This window comes from Orbicella franksi, chromosome 5 (assembly GCF_964199315.1).
Source record: "Orbicella franksi chromosome 5, jaOrbFran1.1, whole genome shotgun sequence".
Taxonomy (NCBI): Eukaryota; Metazoa; Cnidaria; class Anthozoa; order Scleractinia; family Merulinidae; genus Orbicella; species Orbicella franksi.
The window spans coordinates 19,459,324-19,479,658 of record NC_138149.1 but is presented as its reverse complement, the minus strand read 5'-3'; the positions used below and the strand labels follow the sequence as shown (position 1 = coordinate 19,479,658).

General features: G+C 36.6%; 2 protein-coding genes across 6 annotated transcripts in view; both read right to left on the bottom strand.

The window, feature by feature from the left end:
• Positions 1-20,335, bottom strand: part of LOC145487505 (nucleolar MIF4G domain-containing protein 1-like) — a 156,984-nt gene that overhangs the window by 19,890 nt on the left and 116,759 nt on the right. For all 5 annotated transcript variants that reach the window (XM_081466309.1, XM_081466312.1, XM_081466311.1 and 2 more), the window contains exons 13-15: positions 12,208-12,338; positions 11,044-11,106; positions 10,642-10,808 (exon numbers count right to left, since the gene is read on the bottom strand). In XM_081466309.1, the coding sequence (XP_081322435.1) occupies positions 10,642-10,808; positions 11,044-11,106; positions 12,208-12,338 (361 nt within the window). The remainder of the gene's footprint in view (positions 1-10,641; positions 10,809-11,043; positions 11,107-12,207; positions 12,339-20,335) is intronic.
• Positions 1-20,335, bottom strand: part of LOC145487525 (uncharacterized) — a 148,851-nt gene that overhangs the window by 35,709 nt on the left and 92,807 nt on the right. The window lies entirely within an intron of this gene.

The window sequence follows — 20,335 nt, the reverse complement described above, 5'->3', positions numbered from 1 at the left end:
AAACATCACATGCTTGGCGAAGTTATTCAACAACAACTTTCCAAAGTTTGGGGAATGGAATAAAGGTTAGTTACAGAAATGCTGCTTCCAAAATCTATTCAGAATTTATTTACCTATGTTGAAGGCTATGAAGTGTGTGTTTCTCTGTGTTTTATGAAAACTATTGCTTGAAAGCTAAACTTATGGAAACCAGATTTTCATTTATCGTGTTATGCATGCATACATTGTGTTTATATAAACTCATAAAAATTTCTGAAAAGCTTGATGTTAACTCAAAAGAAATCTTTTCGCTGCTTTTTTAACAACCTAAATTGATCAGTCAAGGCCAGCTGACTTTGTCCTTGATAAACCATGGAAAACAAGGAAGAAAAGGGTTTTAAAACTTTCTTAATTTTAAACTCAAGTGAAAACCGGAGTCAGCGTAAAATTTTTGTCTTGGAAAAAAGATGAAAGTTAATATGCTGACCAACCTCTGGTCCTGTTTATCCTTGCAAATTTCCATGCATATGTTAAATGAAAAGATAATTATTCTTGTTATTGATATCTCAGTCAGTAACAGCCGCCACTGTTTATATTTACATTTGCTATCGCTAGTGATCCAAGTACTCTAGCTCCCCGCATAGAGCTGCCTTATCGGGAATGGTGGTTTACTGGTACAATAGAACATAGGTTTTGCAACTCTATTGACCAATTAGAATGTGCACAGTACATCAGTTATTTTAAAAGTTGTATATTCACAACTCTCCTTTACAGTTAAGATGTCCTGATCCAGTTTTTTCTGGACTATACTAAGCATTTATAATGAGCATTTTACCTTTTACTCTTAATAATCAATCAATCAATATGAAAACTACACCAGTTATTGGAAATAGATTGAGGTATAATGTATGTATCCTTTTTAAGGAACTGATATTTCCCATGCGGGGAAACAATAAACAAAAAAAATTTAAACTCGGTAAAATATGACGCAAGCTCACCAATAAAAAGTGAAAGTATAGTCTGAATTTTTCGAGCTACATTTTAAGCATTTCATGGCAACGTTTTAAGTGCAGGTGAAGTTTGGCAGAAAAGTTATAATTGAAGGGTTTCGTGCAAAAAGGGCATATGTGACATTTTGGGCCGATTTTTATTTTTTGCAGGATTGAGCTAATTTTTGGCAGACTGACTTGTTTTGATATGAAAAGCATCATTGAATAATTGTTTTGGTTGATTTGCGCTTCATTTTTGAGAAATAACGTAGGCAAAAAGCTCATTTTTCCAAGAATATCTTTTGGAGATCTTTTGTTGAGCGAAAAACAAAAGAAACCTTTGTTTTGCTAAATGATGAAGTCACCGAAGCGTGGTATTTGCCGCTAGTTTTATCATTCATATAATTATGCAGTTCTCCTACTGCTGCTTCATTAGCGCAAGCGAATAAGGCGCTGAATTGGCTGGATGCGAGTTTGTCTTGTCCTGACACCGGTTTGATACGAGGTCTGTCAATTTTTTTTTCCCAGTCTATTTCTCTACTTCTTTCAAAAATCAAAACATCTATTTAAGAAAAAACGTCCTGTTGAAGCTGCTAAAAGTAACCGTTTAAGTTTGCGCCGCGTCAAAATCCACCTTGGAAGGATTCGCTCCAAAAGATGCCGCTTGGAAAACTAAGTTTTTTTGTATACGTTATTTCTCGAAAACGAAGTGCAAATCAACAAAAACAATTACGCAACGATGTTTTTCATCATGCTTTTTCAGAGAGTGCCTATCAAATCTGTTACCTATCATTACTAAGATAGTTAATGTGTCTCTAACTGAAGCTGTGGTGCAGTCTGGTCTAAAAGCTGCATCACTGCATCCACTCCTTAAGGTATCAGTAAGGGGAAAATTTGCCATTTTGCATAATTTTACTTTTTTAAGCGGTTGGATAAATCTTAAAGTAATCTTTAAGATAAAAAAAACTCCACGAAAAAATCTTATATCTGCCGGTGGTTATTGCGCGAGAAAGATTGTTTTGCATATTAATTACTTAATTGAGAGTTGACAAGTTCTGTCAAATGAATTAATTATCGAGGCAAGAAGCCACATGCCATCAAGATCATGCTGAGTTGACACGCGATTCGTGCGCCATAATCAGTACCGGATGTCTTCGAAGAAGACAGAGCGATCTTGCCCGTTTTCATCGGCTAAAGGAAGGCCAAAGAAGGCGAAAAACACTTTCAGCAAAGAGTGGGCCGCTAAATTAGCGGAAAGCGGCAAAGGGTTCGTTTTACAATCAAGAAAAATTGCTGAATGAACTCGACAACGATCGCGATCACAAAGCCAGCGAGCAGGCCAAAATGAGCGCAAGCCGCGCTAAAATACTGTTGCAAGAAACTGTCGAAGCAGAGGAGATTGACGAAGAGAAGTGGACGAGATTGAAAGGCAGATTGATTGTACAAAATTAGAATCAGCAGTGCAACATTTTTTTTTTTACCCAGCTATTGTCATTTCTTCCAGTATCTTTGCCTTTGCATCAACATCAGTCGATGTAGTCCCGTTTACGACGTCCTCTCCAGCTTTTCCCTTTGTGCGCTTGCATTTTCTCGGGGACCTTCTGCGGGCCTTCGGCATGTTAACAGTGACATGGTCATAATTTTGAAGATTAGTCAACCGATACGTAAAATTTCGAACGCTAATATAGTAAATCAAAAGATAATTTCACGTTTACTAAATTTGGAATTCTGACTTCACACATGAAAAAGCGGTTTATTCACTGGTGAATAATTTACCGCGCACCGCGCGGAAATTTGTACCTGTTCCATGTTAACTGTCACAGTCCTATTGTTATACAGAAAGTTGATTCCCCTGCGGTGTCTCCCTTGGTGTGATAATCTCATAACACTTGGATGCCGCCGAATTTTATTTTTTCTCTGTTTCTCGAAAGTAAAAAATAGGCGAGTTGTACATGCATTTCGAGTTCCAGGTCGGCAGCCCCTGGACCAAATTGGCTGAAATTCGGAGAGAATGTTGTCAGAACGATCGCCGACAAAACCGTGTCTGCGAATTCTGATTACTCTTTTCATTAAAAAGTTATGCCTTTTTTTCTCGGGCAGTCCTATTTTTTCCCTTTTCTAACTTTATCCTCTTGTAAAATAATGACAAACGCATGTGCCAAAAATCTGAGGCACGGTTTTTGAGGTCAATGTGTGAAGAAACGGACGCCATGTTAATCGTTTTCTCTGACTTAAATTGAGCGGGCGTATATCTTGATTTATGGGTTTGTGAAGCTTTGTAAATATATTCACATTTTCGAAACACGGTAAATTTCTACCGTTTTAAACAGGTCGGGTCATAATCTGTAGTTATTAAACTTCCAGTAAATATACGGTTTATATGGGTTTTTGTTAAAGCCATGAACGCTAGAGCGGACCGCGCCTGGATGGTCAAATGGGTTATACTGATACCTTAAGAAAGCTAGTCTGCCATATGATGAATTCAGCAGCTTCCACCCAGTTTCAAAACTTCTGTTCATTTTGAAATATGTCAAAAAGGTTGTAGCAGCTCAGACATGCATGCACATTGGTGACAACAACTTAAGTGAACTTTACCAGTCAGTGTACTACAAGAAGCACCATAGCACCAAAACGGCCTTGATTAAGGTTCAGGATGACATTCTATGAGCCATTCACAATAATTGTTGTATGATACTGCTGCTACTTGAACTTTCAGCAGCATTTGATACTGTAGATCATCCTGTCCTATTAGACCATCTGTCAGAACTGTTCATCATCACAGGGACTGCTCTAGAGTGGTTCCGCTCATATTTGTCTAATCGGCACCAAGCAGTGGAAGTAAATAGTCATGAGTCTACTTGTCGTGAGCTCCATTGTGGCGTACCCCAGGGTAGTGTCCTTGGATCTTTTCTATTCCTGCTTTACACGTCTCCACTGGGTGATGTCATGAGGTATCACCATGTCAAGTTCCATCTGTACGCTGACGATACTCAGATGTGTCTCACCTTTGAATCGTCTCCTGACTTATCGGAGATGGCCAAAGTCATGATGGAAGCTTGTGTATGCCACATTGATGCTTGGATGACAGCCAATAAGTTAAAGATGAACAGAGACAAGACTGAGTTACTAATGTCTTAAATGGTCATCATCGCCCACTCCCTCCACTAACTACCATCTCAGTCCGTGATGAGGAAATCAACACATCAACGAAAGCTACAATGGGCGACAAAAGTGTTGAGACACTTGGCAGTAAAATTTTATTTTCAAGCATCTTGGACACATTTCCCCCTTCCCCCCCAAACGATGCTGATTTTTTTCTTTAGACTGCACAGACTACAGTGCCTACACAACATTGAATTGGGGCCCGGGGGTATCAGAGAATTAACACTAGAAGCAAATAAAATAGAACAAGTGCTTAAATATCGAAAAGCATCATTTCCTAAAAGTGTCTCAACTACTTTTGTTACCCATTGACTGGAGTCTGTTTATGTAAATTGTGACGATTTCCGTTATATATCCAAACTCTTGCAAGTTTATTTTTACAAAAGCGACTAAAAATGCCTGGTTCAGAGTGATTTGTGACTAAAGAGAAAGTGACAAGTGTTTTTTGCTTACCAAAATTCTGATGCAAAGAGGTCTATCCCGTTAATAAATTGATCCTTTTTCAGCCCTCAAGGTGGTGTTTATCACCACTTTTTCAATTTTAAACCGTTCATAGAGTGTCCACCTCACTTTCATTCAACGGAATTCTCACTATGACACAATGGCTACAAGTTTTTCAGTTGTCATATTTTGATGTAAAAACAGGAATTGTACTGTTCTTTGACAAAATCTCTCGATGTCTGACCTCAATACAATGGTTTACCATTGCAGATGATTTCATAATCACGTCACAGTAACGTGTGCATATCATTTTGATAACGGCATTGTACTGAGCACATAAAATTTGATATAAACTGATGGTTTACGTGCTTTTCAACTTTTACTGGGCAAGTTTCCAACGGTTTCCCATTGGGAAACCATTTATATAGATAAGTTACTTAATTTATTCCATTTTTAACACTTTATCATTGATAAAACATTGAGAGCTCATGACATGAAGTTCAAAAGTGTGATAAAACAAGTGATCTTATGTAATTTTGTCTGCTGAACAGAATGCCATTAACAGAATGCTTCAAACATGCAAGTGTGATGTAAAAATGAATGATGTCATTACACATGGTAAACTGTCACCAAACCGGTAAAAATGGGCCTTCTGAGCCAAAAAGTTACTTTTATAACATAGTGTCTCATTTTAAATCCTATTGTACAAAGTTTTTGCTTCCTTTTTCAGTTCAGCTTGGAATAATGATTATTTAATGCAGATAAATGCAAATTATATTACCGGTAACCACGAGTAGCTACGAGTAACCACAGGTAACCAACTGATGGTTAAAAGGATACTCCTAATATTAATTATAGTCAATTTGTGGTTACCTGTGGTTGACTGTGGTTACCCGTTGATTTTCTTGTACAGCGGTCGTTTGAATTACTCCAAGAGAGCCTGCTTTGGGACTACTACCAGTACTTTGTAATTCAACAATTACTTTATTATTTCATTTCTTTTTTGGAGAGAAATAAGTTGGAGATCACCAACACCCTAAATTGGTGATCTCAAGCACGTATGTCACACAGGATTACACTTCCAAAAAAAGTTGATAATTTCCTTAAATTTTTGTACTAATCAGTAAGCTTGCCATAATTTTCCCATGAAAAGAACCCAAATCCCGGAATAAAGGGATGACAGACATTTCAATTAAGTACTACACCGGACATTTTAGCAAAAACAAGTTTACTGTTTCAGACAATGGGTGACAAAAGTGTTGAGACACTTGGCAGTAAAATTTGATTTTCGAGCCTCTTGGACACATTTTCCCCCCTTCCCCCCCAACCAATGTTGATTTTTCTAATTCTTAGACTGCAAAGACTACAGCACCTACACAACATTGAATTGGGGGGCTGGGGGTATCAGAGAATTAATGCTAGATGCAAATAAAATAGAACTATTGCTTAAATATCAAAAAGCATCATTTCCTGAAAGTGTCTCAACTACTTTGGCTGCCCATTGTAGAAATATTGATGTAATTTACCATACATCCCTGTCTATGGAGAATCACATTATGGCTATTTGCAAGGCAGCATTCTACCATTATTGGAATATCAGTCACATTAGGAAGTATTTAAGTTCCCAAATGGCTGAAATGCTGGTACATGTGTTTGTATCCTCCAGATTAGATTATTTCAACTCACTATTGTATGGTCTATCAAAGGAATCACTAAAGAAATTACAGCACGTTCAAAATGCAGCAGCCAGGATTGTTATGCATATGTGTAAATGATCATATAACACCAGTACTCTGTCAACTTCACTGGTTACCTATTAAAGAGCACATAGTTTTTAAGATTCTTTTACTGACATTTAAATGCTTGAACGGCTTTACGCCACCATACCTCTGGGATCTTATAACAAAATGTGTGCCGACTCAACTTAAGATCAATCAATGGCCATCGTTTGGTGGATGTTGGTTACAAACTCACCAGATGTGGCTCAAGATCATTTTCTGTAGCCTTGGCTAAACTCTGGAACACACTGCCACTGGATATCCGCTCAAGCGACAATTTCATGCAATTCAAGCGCAATCTTAAAACACATCTTTTTAGGAAAGCTTTTTACTAGATAATTTATTATTGGTTAGGCAGTTATTTAGTTATTTAGGTCTTTAGTTAGTTAGTTAGTTAGTTAGTTAGTAAGTTTTTATTATAAGGTTCTATTATTCTTAGTCTTTATTCAGATTTTTGCAGCTTAGTTAGTTTATTAGTTACAACAGTAGTTTATTTTACTCATTTTTCTACACTTTTTAATTAATTTTCATTGGTGAGATTTTGAGCTATTTTTGATTTCACATTTTCTTAGTTTGCAAAATCTGTCTTGCAGATTTTTATTTTACTTTGCATGAATGTTAAATCAGAGCCAATTTTCTTATTCCTGAAATTCTGAAGTTGGGTCATACCAGTAGATTTTGAGAAAAAGGTGATTTAACCTACTAGTGCCCAGTCTCTCCTTAGGTACTTGGTCATTTATTTTGGCCATTTGTTGACGTTTAATTGTTCACATTTCACATAGAATGTAAAAGACTTGAGTAAACAGTAAATAGAGAAAGGAAAAACATCTTGGAACATTTTTGAAAAGAGTTACAAGTTGGACTGTTATAATTCATCAAAACTGTAGTAAGTCACCTTAAAGTGATCAAGCGTCATATTCGTGTAGCATGGGTGTATTAATCTCATATTCCCATCATTTTTCATATACAATATTACTGACTTTTGAGTTGAATTCATCACAAGTGAATGGTTTTATTTCAATCAACATTCTCTGACAGATACACAGGTGTTCCAAGCAGTTTCAAAACACCATCTCAATAGAAAAATGCAAAACAACAACAAAAAACAAACAAGTACACCATTGCGCAATTTTTTTTATTGGAATTACATGTTTTCTTGATGTATTTAATTAGCTGTAGCTAGTCTTTATTGGCAGACAGGTGGCAAGATTATAAAGTAAAATTTTAATCCATTTTCCAATGTGCGTTCCTGTCATCTTTGCAACTAGATGTCATGGTCATCTGCGACTATGAAGGACGAACAACCAGTGTTGTGCGAAGAACATCATTCCGTGTTTGTGGATATTTTTTCATGAATTTGACGAGATGGCATGAGGAAGGAGCAATAATCCATCTAAACAGCACTATAATCCTGTGATACATCAGTGGTTAAGAGAATCAAAGATTCTTGTTGTGATGCTGCCACTGAAGGACCACAAGACAAACCAAACAAAGTTATTTAAAGCTGTTATGCAAGAAAATGCAAGAAAATGGCATGCTCCTGGTAGATGAGCCAAGAAACAGGTCCGCAAACTTTCGTAAAAGCACAAATAGCAGTGTCTGGTGTTCTTGTGTGACAATGCTTTAACACAGCAGTCTTTTGTGCAACTGGGGCTTGTACGAGTTTTGTAAACCTGCGAGCCAAGGGGCGAGCCATGCGAGCCACAGTACAAATGTTAAGAATTTTTATTTGTTACATTGATATCTGCATGAGAACAACAACAAGAGCAACGGAACAAGATGAATAAGATCGCAATATTAAATTCTTGCAGTGACTACACAAAGTGTCACTAAGGACATTTTTTGAATCAGCCAATCAGAACAAGAACAAGAGCAACGGAACAAGATTAATAAGATCACAATATTAAATTCTTGCAGTGACTACACAAACCGTCACCAAGACGTTTTTTGAATCAGCCAATCAGAAGCCAAGCTGAAAAAATCATGAATAGCTACAAATTTTACTTCTGGTTAAACTGCCTCACAATGCATGGAAAGCCGATAAGGGTACCACAACCATCATAATGAACAGAACAGATAAACTCAATGAGGGTCAAGTCCAACTTGATGATATACATAACTAACGACCCTTAGACAAACCTATGGTTGACACCACGGCCAAAAAAGTTCATCGGTTGATTCAATCTCTACTTCAAGAAGGCCACATAGATGAAATGATGGCTAAATGGCTCTCCCTTACGCTCGACCCTCCGCGAATACCAATGTTTCACACACTTACAAAGATTCACAAACCAACACCTGTCGGTAGACCTGTTATATCAGGGTGTGACAGCCCTACAGAAAGGATCTCATCTTTTGTTGACCACCTTCTTCAGCCGATAGCACAAAGACAAGCCTTGAATCTTAAAGATATAACAGACTTTAACTTCATCAAGAAGACTAAACTGCCTATGAACACCATTCTTGTGTCAATAGACATCACCAGTCTCTACACAAACATACTACTGGAAGAGGGTATTCCCACAGCATGCGAAGCATGCGAAGAGTCTTATCATGAGAACCCTCCGATTCCTAGCAGGTATTTAAAAGAGAAATGCACAGTCTGATTCTACAAGAAAACTCGTTCCAATTCAGTGGAAAAGACTACCTCTAAACTCATGGAACAGCCATGGGAATGAAAATGGCCGTAGCTTTTGCTAACATATTTATGGCCAAAATAGAAATAGAAATAGAAATACTCAGACAAAGTAACACGAAACCCATCTTTTGGAAAAGATTCATCGATGACATCATATCTATGTGGAACACAAGTAGAGACAAAATAGAAGATGTCCTTCTAAAGGCAAACAGTTTTCACCCAACGATCAAATTCACGGCTGAAATCTCAGAAACAGAAACTGCGTTCTTGGAGACGAAAGTGTACAAAGGGACAGATTCAGTAACGCAATACCACCTGGCGTTGCCCAACCTAAAAGACACACTCATGGGGAAATGGCACCTTATAGATAATCAACCACAACTGAGAGAAATCTTTAAGGAGTCCCCCATCATCTCATATCGCAAGGGAAAATCCCTAAAAGACATCCTAGTTAAAGCTAAGCTATGAAGGCTTTAGAACTTATTCATCTGTGAATGGCCGGAGTCATGCAAGCTTGGCAACACCAGGTCAACACTTTTATCACTCAGTTTCTCTCAGAAAATGTTTCCTACTTAAGTCTTGAATCTTAATAAATTCTTGTCGCATTGTTTTTATTTTTTGCGGATCCTGGGCGATTTGAATAGACAAACTTTTCTACACATAACAAAAATATGAAACAAAGAAAAAAATTCGTCCAACTCAGGGACCCACAGGGCAGCCATTACTATGACGCAAGACTTGGCATGATGTACAGATGTTTAGAGCATTTTTCATATTTGACGCACCAGCAATAGTTCTGGCAACCGAAGTAAGATTAGGATTTTTTCCTTAAATATTTCAATTTTAGGCACTTTTGTAGATAAATTTAAAATTAATTTCCCAGGGAAAGAGAGAGTATCCTGGGAGCGAGGTTGTACCGTTTATACTCATCCCCAGGGTCATCTCTGCTTTCAAGATGGTGGGCGGTTTATAGCGGTAGTTTAATTTAGTGGTAGTCGGGCATGAGATGTTTCTTGGTGAAATGATCGACGACCACCCAGACCGATCAAAGAAAAAAAAATTACTCGCAAAAATGGCTCGCACAGCTCGCACCAGGGCTCGCAGATTTAGCAGACCCGGCTGGTACCTTCAAAACAGGCAGAAGACTGATCTTGTGGCAGGGCAGTTTAAAGACTTCAAAGAAGATCAGTTTATGAAGACAGTATTGTATTTCAGTGGCCAAATAAAAATCATCCATCAGCACGTAAACAGTTTCTCTGCAAAGCAACACTCCTAATGTGTCTCATTTTTCTCAGAATCACATGATTAGTTACCAAATTTGGACAAAGTGTAACGCAAGCCTTTTCTGCGTGATCCATATAAAAAAAAATTTCCATGTGAGGAATTTAGTAAAGTTTAAGACAATCACAAAATTTTTTGTGAAACTTTGTTTTCTTGTAATTTTTTTGTCTTAAAAAGTCAATCCAGAACAGTTTTGTCCAGTCTACTATCTGTTCTTGAAAGCTCGCATTTTCCTCAAGCTTTACTCTTAGAAGACTGTTTGCTTCTCAAAACTGATAGTGTCCACGGACAAATATCCAAGCATACTTTTTGCACCAAAGTAGGCTATTTTTAGTATATCTTACAAGAAATTATTAGTTCCAAATATCTTTACCTCACTGGTCATCATAATTAGAAAAACATTCTTTCTGACATCAGTGTTCATACGCTGTTTTCGTGCCAGTTCTAGCAGCTTGGAGTTTTCCATTTGAGTAGCAGACATTCCTTCAGATTTGTTGTCATGGCTTTCTGACAAGGCAGAACCCACAATCCACCAGCGACCTTGTGAATGGAAAGCAATCACTAATGAATATTATCGCTGGATGAGGATTCCGATTTGATCCTTTGTTTATTTCGAGAAGTCCTATTGTATTTATTTGGTTAGGAATACCAATTACAGATAAAAGCTGACAAAGTCTTTGTTGATAAGAAATACATAATAAGTTAAATACTTTCTGATTTATAGAGAAGGAAAAGAGAAATATGTAAGAGTCTACATAGCAAGGTTTCTTCTCACCCTTCGACTCTGCACTCAGTAACTCTGCTAAACTGATTTTCAATTGAATGCTGACTTGGTGACCTGAGCAAAAAAAAAATTAAAAGAAATTTAAAATGTAAAGGATGGTGCTAATGATATTAACATGTACACATTCCATGCATCACAGAAGGCATGCATTACACGCCACATCCCTATCCCTGAAATATTACATCAAGCCTTTGTGCTGCCTTTTCTGCTTACTTGCTACATGTAGGTATTACAACATGATTACAAACTGTAATATCATGCCATGCTATTTTAAAGGGGAATAAGCTATGTCATTATTGAAACAGTGTGTAGCCATCTAACCATGCAAGGCATGTGAAGAGAATAAATAAAACTGTCAACTCCTGGGTAGAGAGAATTTGACAGAAAAATTCAAGTTTCTCCCCTGATTTTATTTTAGTAGTCATACCATAGCTTTGCCTGGATTTAATGATCTTGGGCATTTGGTGACCCCTACTTTTCTTTCCAGAAACGGATTTTATTTACAATTATGTCCAAATTGTCCAAAAATGAACAAAAAATCAAGGTGGGAAGTTAAAAAAATTTCAAGATTTCTGTCCATGGGACATCGAATCCTGCCACCTTTCAGCTGCAAGGCACATGAAACTGTGGTCGCTAAATGCAAACTTGTTCTTTAAGGAACCTCACCAGTTCACTAAATTCACTTAATAGGTCCACTTAGATAATATTTGGCAGAGAACATTTCACTTCAAAGATCTAATTGCAATATTTTTGGGCTTACGGACACAATGGCCTTATTCACTAACGAAGCCCAATTTTTTCAGATTTAGAGTGTTCTTGCGGGCATGTTCTCTCCAAACTGAAGTCGTTGACTCTCCATTTTTTGACATTTCTGACATAACTAACTGATCATCTTACGGTGGTAAACGTCTAAGAAAAAAATCAATGCTGGAAAATTTTTGCGCAAACATCCTTAAATTGTTATTACTGTTATTTAATTAATCTAGTTTTAAGCATATAAGCGATTAATGGCCCTCCTAGATTAGCACTTGCTATCTGTGGGCCAAATAACGTAATTTTAAAATGAAGGAAAATAAAGATTATTGTTGTTGCCGTTGTAGTTTAAATCCAGTTTTCATGGTCATTTACTACATAGAAATATACCAATCAACTTACCTGACTCTCTAATAACTGAACGCAGATTTTTTCTGAGATGTTCTACTCTGGAAGGATCATAGCCTGGTATCTTTCTCAAGTTGTTGCTACGTAGGTTTGTAATAATTTCCAACATAAAGCGAACTCTGGAACTAGAGAGCACAAAACCAAACATTCTCAGCTGAAACTGCTAAAGACACTCAAAACAACTTCATACCAACTTACATGTACAAGTTTTTATTATGATAATGAGTCATATATTAAAGTGTCAATTTTTCACTTCGATAACTACCAAGCTTTCTTCCTGTCATATCTCTAACTATGAAATACATGTAAAATATAGAAAATATCAAGGGAAGTAGCCAGGAAAGTGCTTAAAGGAGATACCGCTAACTATGCTGTCTTTGGTTCCTATTATTGATTCCCTCAGAAATAACTGTTACTAATAATAGTAATAGGGTTGATATTCTTGGGTGTACAGTGTAAATATGTTTTTGGCCCTTCTCATGGCTCATTTAGCCAGCATGGGCTACAATGAGCCTGCATTGGGCCAAAAACATTTATACACAAGAACATCAACTCCAAGGCAGGGAAAAAAAATTGAAATCCATTTGCCCAGTGGGCCAGTAAATTTCAGTTTTAACTTGTCCCCACTTAAATATTACCTGCCAACGTGGTGGCCACTATGGCAATCAGAGGACAAACACAGACAAAGTATGCATCTATTACTAAGTAATCCATGCTTTCAACTCAATAGCTTCTGAATGGAAATTGACATTTTCATTCAGACTCACAAGACTACTGAGGCTAATTTCACTTGTCCACCCACAGGGTCACTGAACTTCTATTTTCAGTTGTCTTTTCCTGCAATGATCTCTCATCATAACAATTTTTCTTGAAAATTTATGTAGCTCACACTCTTGATATTCTTCAGAGAAATAGGAGTTCTGTGAAAGGATTACACATGTACAAGTGCTATTATCACGTGTGCATTAACTTGATGTGGGCAACAGTGCCACATGTGAATCACCTCTGTGTGAACTCCTTCCAAAAAATTGTTCTGATTTCCTGAATTTATTTTGGTCTAGCAAAAGGGACAGTTAGACTTATTATTGGGAACTTATTAAATATTTCAAAGGCATAAAAGCAGTTGTGTATACACTGTACAATGTACTTTACTTTTATGTTCACTTGTTTACTATATTACAATATTACTATATACTATATTGTTTACTATATTCAGTCCATATATTGTGAGATAATTATTGTGGCTGCAATAATCTAGTATTTACAGGAGTCTGCAATGCAAAAACTGTTATTCACATTGAGACTGGGGTTAGCCACAAGCATTAATTACTGTAACATCGTTTTGACAAACTTCAGTTTCAATGCTGCAATATTCTGAGGCTTGGAAGCTTCTCACCTTCTCATTTCCAAATTATTATTCACTTCATTCACTTCACAGGACTGCATGATTTTTGTAAATCTTTTTGTCAGCCACTGAATTAAAACATTTTTCACAGCTATCATTTACGGCTGTATTAAGTAGTTAGAAGATGGGGATTCTGGGACAACACATGTCCTTCCATTTTCTTACACGTTCCCTGCCTTATGACTTTTGTTTTCCAAAAATCAACCACAAAAAAATGGGGATTTCCAAGTTTAAAAAAAAAACGGCCAAAAAAATAAAATTTTACATTCTTTTCATACAACCCCCTCCCTTATGATTTTTTTCAATCAACCTTCATTTCCAAATTTTTCAAATATGCATTAAATTTAAATATCATATATTTGAATTTGGTTCATCTATCACCAAATAATATTTCAAACAGGTGGTAACTCAGTCCCCCTTGGAACCACCATCAACTCCTCACGAACTAATCCACGTTTTGGACAATCCTTCAAATAATAAAGACCAGTTTCACCTTCTTCACTATTGATTTTTCAATATTGAATACTTTTAATGACTAATTCAGATCCGTGTCCCTTTTCTAACCTCCTTCAAGCCCACCAGCAGAATAGATATATCCTATGTTCACTGAATAATCCAATCTCTTTTCTTTACAACCAACAAGCCTTGAGAAACTCGTTGAACTCTTTGCGGTAACCACCCTCTCTCTTATCGTATCAATGGGTCTCTAGTCAGTCAAATGAGTCACTTCATTATTCATAGCTTTCATGACTTCTGGAAGCCTCTTCACCCATTCTCCGGATCTCTCAGAAGATTTCATATTCATTTCTTGATAGTATTGATAACTGAAGAGATGTTCACTTAATGGGCGATTGAAACGTTCAACTATTCCTTGATCACTGTGAACATTCACATTTCCCATTCTTATTCTAACATTATGCTTTGCCATTTCTTTTTTTACATCACCCATGAATTCACGTCCGGGATCAACCTGAAGAGCCAAGGGCCAATTCAAAGGTCCTGGTATATAAATTATCTGATAAGCTTTTGAAACTTCCAAAGACTCTTTTGAAGTGAGTGGTTCAGCAGCCTTGAATCTGCTTGCGATATCAACAACCGTCAATACGTACTTGTAAACCTTTCTACCTCTCGTGAGTTTGTCATGAGGAAGGAAGAGAAGATCAGCTTGATGAAACGAATTTACAGATGTAACAGCAAAAGTGGGTCTCGGGATATACTTCAGGGCCGGCAAATAAATCTGCCAGATGGCCTGCTTCATCAGCCAAAATTTTGCAACATCTTCAGAAACTCCCGTTTCCTGAGCCAACTTCTTAACAGCCTCCAATCCCTTCCAAAAACCTTTGGGACTGTAATAAATCTTTGATAATTTTTTGAACTCACACATTTTTGTTACAAGAAATGACTCATTGCCAATCCGATTGCCAATGCTCCTACTCCAACGTAAATTATCTCTCCCTGTTTTTATTGAGCACTTGGCTTGTAAAAGTCTGAAAAGTGAGGTTCTCTCAAATCAAGTGAATCTTGATGAGTCTTTTTGTAAAGTTTTAAAGCATAGTCAGTGTTTTGGAAATTATGTTCGGCTTTATCTTTCATTTTATCATTAGTAGCAATCCAATCGAGGTTTGTTTGATTTTCTTCATACTTCTGATATTCTTTTTCATATTTTTCCAAGGCAAGATCATGACGCTTCTTTTCTTTGTCAGCCTCAGATTCTCCACTCAAATACCTCGCCAAATACCTTCCTGTGATGAATGCTGTTGCATTTATAATCGCTCCTCCAATCATTATGCTATACTCAACATTTTGTTAATATCGATAATAGTTATTGATATTAATCTATTCATCATATTCTATTTCAGAATCAACTGCAGAAGTAATCGCATCTTGAATTTCTTTTCTTAATATAATCATTGCCGCTTCAACAAAACTGTGATAACACTTAACATTTAATTTAACATGGCAAAATCTTTTGATCTTCGAGATATTGTTTAACAGCGATAGAAGCCGCGACTACCACCATGAATTTCACATAATTCATTATATTCACTGAAGGATCGGAGGTCAGCGGCTCTTTGATTACTTTCTTTGCCACCCATTCATATCCAGCTGCCAAATCGGTTATTGTCGCGGCTTCAGTCAATGTTTTTACGAGCTTATTATCAGACGTTTTAGTTAGGGAGAATAAACTTCACTTGCTTCACTAATCCATGGCTTCGCTTCTCACTGGAACTTTTATATCTGACTCTCTAACTTCAGGCAGCACTTTCTCTATCTCTGTAGGTTTAACGAGAGACATAAACTCTTATCTCTTGTAATATAATCTCGCGAGAGAAATAACAATACCAACTATTGAAAGAACTTGAGTGAGTGAAAACGATGAGGGTTCAGATTGAGTTTTTTTTCTCACTATCGTGTCCTGTCTCAATATTAATATTATTTTTTTCCTGATGCGCTTGTTCTCTTACTTTTCTGTTGAATTCTACGAGTCTCTTTGCTGTTTGAACTGACTCCTTGGATCTTCTTTGGGTTTTGTTTTTTTAACAGTCAATGTCACTTTATAGGCTGGTTTCTTTTCAGCAGTTTCTGCTGGTTCTTCAATGGTTTCTACAGGTTCTTTAGTAGTTGCTTCTGGTTCTTTAGTAGTTTCTTCACTATCCATTTTATATATATATTTTAAGTTCTTATCTAAGTTCTTCAGAACTATTTTCTAAGTTCTTATCAAGTTCTTCAGAAGTATTTTTTGAGTTCTTATCAAGTTCTACATTCTTTGCAGTGAGAAGGCCAGCACTCATTATTGCCATATACTTTCCATAATTTAAACTCAATCTTCCAGTGATCATTGAGGGTTCTCTTTTGGCCATGAAATTGCCATTCAAGTCTTCCAAAAGTTTACTTTGATCAATGGGAAGAATGTAGGCAACCAGTCTGCGTAAAAGCTGAAGAAATGTATGAACCATTGCATCACAAGTCTTTGAAGACAATGAAGTCTCATATCTTTTGAAATACTTCTAAACATCTTTTTCAGAAAGTCTCTTGACTTGATCTTGAGTAAGTTCAATTCCAGTCATCTCCTTAACTCCCCCACTCATGACCAGAACTGCAAGCTGTTCTCGATGATCTGTAACACTTGAAGGTTCAGCTTCAAGAATGCTCATTACATCTGTGATTTCACTGATCGCTGTGCTTGCTTCTTGCTCATTTATTTCCATTTTAATACTCAAGACTAATATCAAATGGATGGCGAAGTGAGAATATGAGATGTGAATATTTCTTTTTCTTCAACTTATTGATCAATTTTGACATATAAATAACTTGTTAATCCTGTGCGTAATTATCAAATATCTCTTATTTGTCTTTCTGAGGTGTATAAAACAGAACCAATACAGCAATATTCTCATGGAATGGTTTAGCAATGCTCATCATCTGCTGTGTGAGAACCCAGACACTGATTCCACTATGTCTCATGCTAAATGCTAAGTTCACGAGTTCATTCGTCCTCTTATTGACATCTCTGGAGGCGGTGCAATTGCAATCACCCTCAAACACATAACTCACTATCTTCAACCAATCATTGATTTAATCTTGGTCAAGAGTGAGGACGAAGAAATCTCGATCATCTTCAGCGAAACTTTCATAAGTTTTATTTAATATATAAGTAGGGCACAGAAGGATTATGTAATCAAACTTCCCTTTGAACTCGTTACTCAGAAGGTCAACGAAGTACTTTTTATTTTTTTTACAATATCATACTTACATTAACTACATTTATAAGGATGCTCTTTACATAAATTGCGTTACAATATTAACAATTAATATTTATGCTACTTACATTGTTTTGCTAGCTTACACTACTTGCAATGTGATACTACAAACAGACTCATGTCACACCACTTGCGAAAGAAAAAGAAACTTATTCCAAAAATATTAACAATTACAAAAGACAAAAAGCTAAATTGTGAGTGGGATAAGTAAGAGTAAAAGCTTGACAAGGAACCCAAAAGTACAGCTTTTAGCAAGCTTGATTTTCAGAAGCTTAAGATCAGGATAAGGAGAGTAAAATATAGCCTGCGAGCAGGCTCACATTTAGAGCCTGCCCAAAGACTATATAGCAAATATAGTGCATGAAGTATTTTGTGCCACTTCTGGTGAAATTTATTCTGGGAATCGGTCATGATAGATATTTGTTTTTCAATTTCTAAGTTATATTTCAGCTGTTGCACATATACTCTGATAGACCTATATATGTTCTTAAATTTACAGCAATAAAATAATATAATACCTTGTGAGGAGCAAACAGTGGCTTACTAAAAATATCATCTTTCTCTCCTCTAAAACCTAAACATTCATAGATATCCAAACTTGTGAGGCAGGTATCAAATGGATTGAAACGAAAAAAACAATGAACCCTTCCCCAAAAGGTTTTCGTTACTGAGTATTCCCAGAAAAGATGGATTAATGTTTCCTTGTCTGTTTTGCACAGATAGCAAAGAGCAGTCTCTGAAATTCCTATTTTAGATAGAAAGGAATTCATTGCTATACGTCTGTGGAGAAATTTGAACTGGAAGTTCCTTATCTTAGTACTGAGCGTACACAACCTTGGTAGCAAATAAATCAACCTCCAGCTCAAATCCTCCACCACTTCAAGGTCACAGTCCTTTACCCTTTTTTCTTGACTCTTTGGGGGCTATTAAAATTTTTTTAATAAGAATTTTATACACTAATTTAATCGGCTTGGTTGCTGCAATCAGTTTTTGCACCAAAAAACCCTGATCTTTTTCATCTTGCATCTTCAATTTCAAAGACTTCATAGTGCTCCTTATGGCCGAGGTCACTCCATAAAATTCAAAGAAAGAGGCAGATAAGCAATATTTCTCTCTGAAGTCTCTATAAGTTATGACTGCAAAATCATTGTTAACAAGATCTTTGACATTTTTTACACCAGCTTCGGCCCAGTGCTTGTAGAAAAAAGGCCTATCAGCAATTCTGACTAATCAGATATTCCATTTAATACTGCTACAAAAGTCCTATTTGGAGAGGAATGAATCTCTAAAATTAAAGTCCACCCAAATTTTGATAAGTTCTTGGAGGAAGTCATCCTTGATATCATATTTGGTGGCATCTTTTTTTCCCCAAGTTCCCAAGAAAAACTAGTTTTCCTCCCCATTTTAAAAGATAGAAATCCCAAAAAGTTCTCCATTTGGATTTACAATCATCGGAAATATACTTTACTATCCACGCGATCTTTAAAGACTCACTGAAAGCCATGATGTCCAACATTTTTTGACCACCATCATCATAGTCGGCAATCATTTCAGGCTGCTTGATTTTGTCCCTTTTTCCATCCCAGAGAAATTTGAAAAGCAAATCATTTATTTCTTTTAACGATTTAAAACATGTACATAATGAGGACATAATATAGACCAATTAGGATGCAGCTAAAGTTCTTATAATTATAATCTTTCCAGGAAGCGTTAATCTCTTGTTTTGCCAATTGTTCAGAATATCTTCAACTTTGTGAAACTTATCTTCATAGTTCATTTTCATTCCTTCATTTTTGTCCATACAAAACCAAACACCTAAAGCCTTGACTTTACCATCTGCCCATTTTAAGTTTTTTTTTTTCTGGGCACATAATTTGATTTGAACCTTTCTTTGATCCTATCCATAGAACTTCCGTTTTTTCACAGTTAACTCGCAGGCCAGACAGTTGACTGAAACTGTCTAGCAAAGCAAAAGACCTCTCAAGCGACACTTGTGAGCCATCTAATATCATTGTAGTGTTGTCCGCATACTGACTTAATTTACACTCGACATTTCCCATGGAGATTCGTTTTATCTCGTTGTCTCCATGAATAGCTGTAGCTAACACCTTGACACAGAGAATAAATAGGTAAGGCAAGAGCGGGCAGCCATGCCTCACTCCTCTACCTAAGCCAACAAAAAAAACCCAACCACCTATTATTTATTATGCAGTTTTGGATATCAGAATAAAATAAATTAAATTACTTTTTTTTTATTGCTAAACACATAATTACTTACATTGCCTTACTGTACTTACAACACGACACAATACTTAACCTACAGCCTGTACTTACAATACACTACATTAAAGGGAAGAATGATCATCACAGTTAATTTTCCAATTTAAGCAACTGGAAAGAAGAAGCCTGAAAAAAATCAGGGCTTCAACGGGATTCGAACCCGTGACCTCCGCGATACCAGGGGAAGATACGAACTCAATTAATTGACCTCGCTCCCAATGTGTGGCTTCGTAGCTCAGTTGGTAGAGCATCGCACCGGTATCGCGGAGGTCACGGGTTCGAATCCCGTTGAAGCCCTGATTTTTTTCAGGCTTCTTCTTTCCAGTTGCTTAAATTGGAAAATTAACTGCGATGATCATTCTTCACTTTCATCTATAACCGCAGTTCAAATATGAAATATTTCATATAAACTTTACATCATTTCACTCCTCACGGGAAGATACGAACTCAATTAATTGACCTCGCTCCCAATGTGTGGCTTCATAGCTCAGTTGGTAGAGCATCGCACCGGTATCGCGGAGGTCACGGGTTCGAATCCCGTTGAAGCCCTGATTTTTTTCAGGCTTCTTCTTTCCAGTTGCTTAAATTGGAAAATTAACTGCGATGATCATTCTTCACTTTCATCTATAACTGCAGTTCAAATATGAAATATTTCATATAAACTTTACATCAATAC